Genomic DNA, 2417 nt, shown 5'->3' on the forward strand with positions numbered 1-2417 from the left:
CATACACATTTTATAGACAAAATCTTTCTGATGTACCACTGAAACTGTTAGATGATTCTTTCGTAGTAACCGGTGCTGGAGGAGAACATCTACCATACCTTGGATACATAGAAGCGACTATGTCATTTCCCATGTCTGTGTTTGCATCAGAAGAGAGCCATGATGTCTTAGTTTTGGTGGCTGCTGACAATGACTACAATGTACAAGTACCAGTGACTACAGGCACTAACTTGTTGAGTTTCTTCATGGACAGTAGTACTCTGACCAGGAAACAGAAGAAAATTCGGTCAATGCGTATGTCTACTACAGGCAAGAGGACATGTGACTTATTGATGAAAAGAGAGACTTTTGTCGGAAAGGAAGGCTTCCTAGGAGATGTGAAGGCTATGTGCAAGTCTCCAATAACTGTCAGCCGGAGGAGTGGTTTGGGGAAGAGTTCGTGGTGGTACTCCTAATGATGAATATATTGTTACAGTGGAACCAAGCATGAAAACTCCATGTAATATAGCGACAAGTCCCACTGCCGGAGTGTTGACATGCCACAAACGCAAGTCTCAAGTGCCAGTGCGTATCAGCAATACAACTGATAAACCCATCACAGTTAGACCTGGCGATATCATTGGAGAAGCGAGAGCAGTTACATGGATAACACAACCAGGACAGAATTCAGCTTTAGCTTCAATTGAAGATAACTCTGATGCTGAACAACATTCTGAGGCCAAGTTTTCAGTTAGTGGTGTACAGTTCGATATGACGAGTGCTAATTTGACTTCTGAGCAGTTACTGCAAGTGAAGAAAATGTTTACACAGGAACAGGATGTCTTTTCAAAAGGTGAAAATGACCTTGGTACTTGTGGATTAGAAAGACACCGTATCAGACTTACAGATGACACTCCTATCAGTGAACGTCACCGACGTGTACCCCCCGCAATGTATAATGAATTGAAAACTGTTTTACAAGGCATGGTTGACAGTGGCGTGATTAGAGAATCACACAGTCCTTGGGCAGCCCCTATCGTAATAGTTGGTAAGAAAGACTGGCAGTATAAGGCTATGTATTGATTATCGCAAGCTTAATGGTCGTACTATCAAAGACGCCTATGCATTACCACGTATTGAGGAGACGTTTGATGCTTTAAAAGGAGCAGCTCTATTCAGTACAGTTGATCTTAAGTCTGGTTATTGGCAGATACTGATGGATGAAAATGATGTTGAGAAGACTGCATTCATCACACCTGTTGGACATTATGAATGTTTGAAATTACCTATGGGATTGACCACAAGTCCAGCAACATTCCAGCGAGTAATGGAAAAATGTCTTGGAGACCTTAACTACAAGATATGCCTCGTATACTTAGATGACATTATCATATATTCGAGCAACTTTGAAGAACATTTAGACAGACTACAACAAGTGTTCAGGAGATTGATAGAAGCTGGATAAAACTACAGGCGAAGAAGTGCTCTTTCTTCAAAGAAGTGAAATACTTGGGACACATCGTGTCAAAAGAGGGTGTGAAGACAGACCCAGAGAAAACTAAAGCCCTGAAGACCTGGCCAGTGCCTACTAGTGCGAAAGAAGTGAAAACTTTCCTTGGTGTAACCGGCTACTTCCGAAGATATGTGAAGGGGTTCTCGAAGGTTGCAAAACCTCTGAATGATCTCACAGTTGGCCTGTACAAGTGAGTAAACCCTGTTGGTAAGATGAAACTAGTCAGAGAAGAAGACAGACCAAAGTTTGAGTGGACTGACGAGTGTCAGCTAGCATTTGAGACTCTTATTCAGAGATTAACAAATCCACCCATATTGGCATATGCGGACTACGAAAAGCCATTTGAATTGCATACAGATGCAAGTTTCCTCGGATTAGGTGCAGCTCTGTATCAACAACAAGAGGATGTAAAAAGGGTGATTGCGTATGCAAGCCGAAGATTGTCAAAGAGTGAACGAAATTACCCAGCTCACAAGTTGGAGTTCCTGGCATTAAAATGGGCGGTGACAGAAAAATTCAAGGATTATCTGTATGGTAGGAAGTTTGTGGTGATAACTGACAACAATCCGTTAACATATGTGATGACTACTGCAAAACTGATGCCACTGGACACAGGTGGTTGGCTGCACTCGCACAGTATAGCTTTGAAGTTCAGTACAGACCTGGGACTCTTCATGGTGATGCAGACGGATTATCCAGGAAACCTTGCCAAGGCTACTCTACAGACAGTGATGGTAATTCACATTGGTTGGATTGGTTGCCCCCTGCAGAGAGAGAAACTCTGAATTGTGATACAGTAGATGCAATTAACCAAAGTAGTCAAGTTTCAGTCCTTCCTACAGTTGAAGTGATGGGAACAGAAGCAAAAACTTTAGGAAAAGTTCATGATGATATGAAAGAGTGGTCTGAACAGTCGTCTTTACCA

General features: G+C 42.2%; 1 protein-coding gene across 1 annotated transcript; it reads left to right on the top strand.

Moving 5' to 3' along the window:
• Positions 1-486: 486 nt before the first annotated feature.
• On the top strand, positions 487-1686 carry LOC139118838 (uncharacterized). The gene is made up of 2 exons (XM_070682333.1): positions 487-1027; positions 1478-1686. The coding sequence occupies exons 1-2, from the start codon at positions 487-489 to the stop codon at positions 1684-1686; spliced, it is 750 nt and encodes a 249-aa protein (XP_070538434.1).
• Positions 1687-2417: the final 731 nt, after the last annotated feature.

This window comes from Ptychodera flava, chromosome 19 (genome assembly GCF_041260155.1).
Source record: "Ptychodera flava strain L36383 chromosome 19, AS_Pfla_20210202, whole genome shotgun sequence".
Lineage (NCBI taxonomy): Eukaryota > Metazoa > Hemichordata > Enteropneusta > Ptychoderidae > Ptychodera > Ptychodera flava.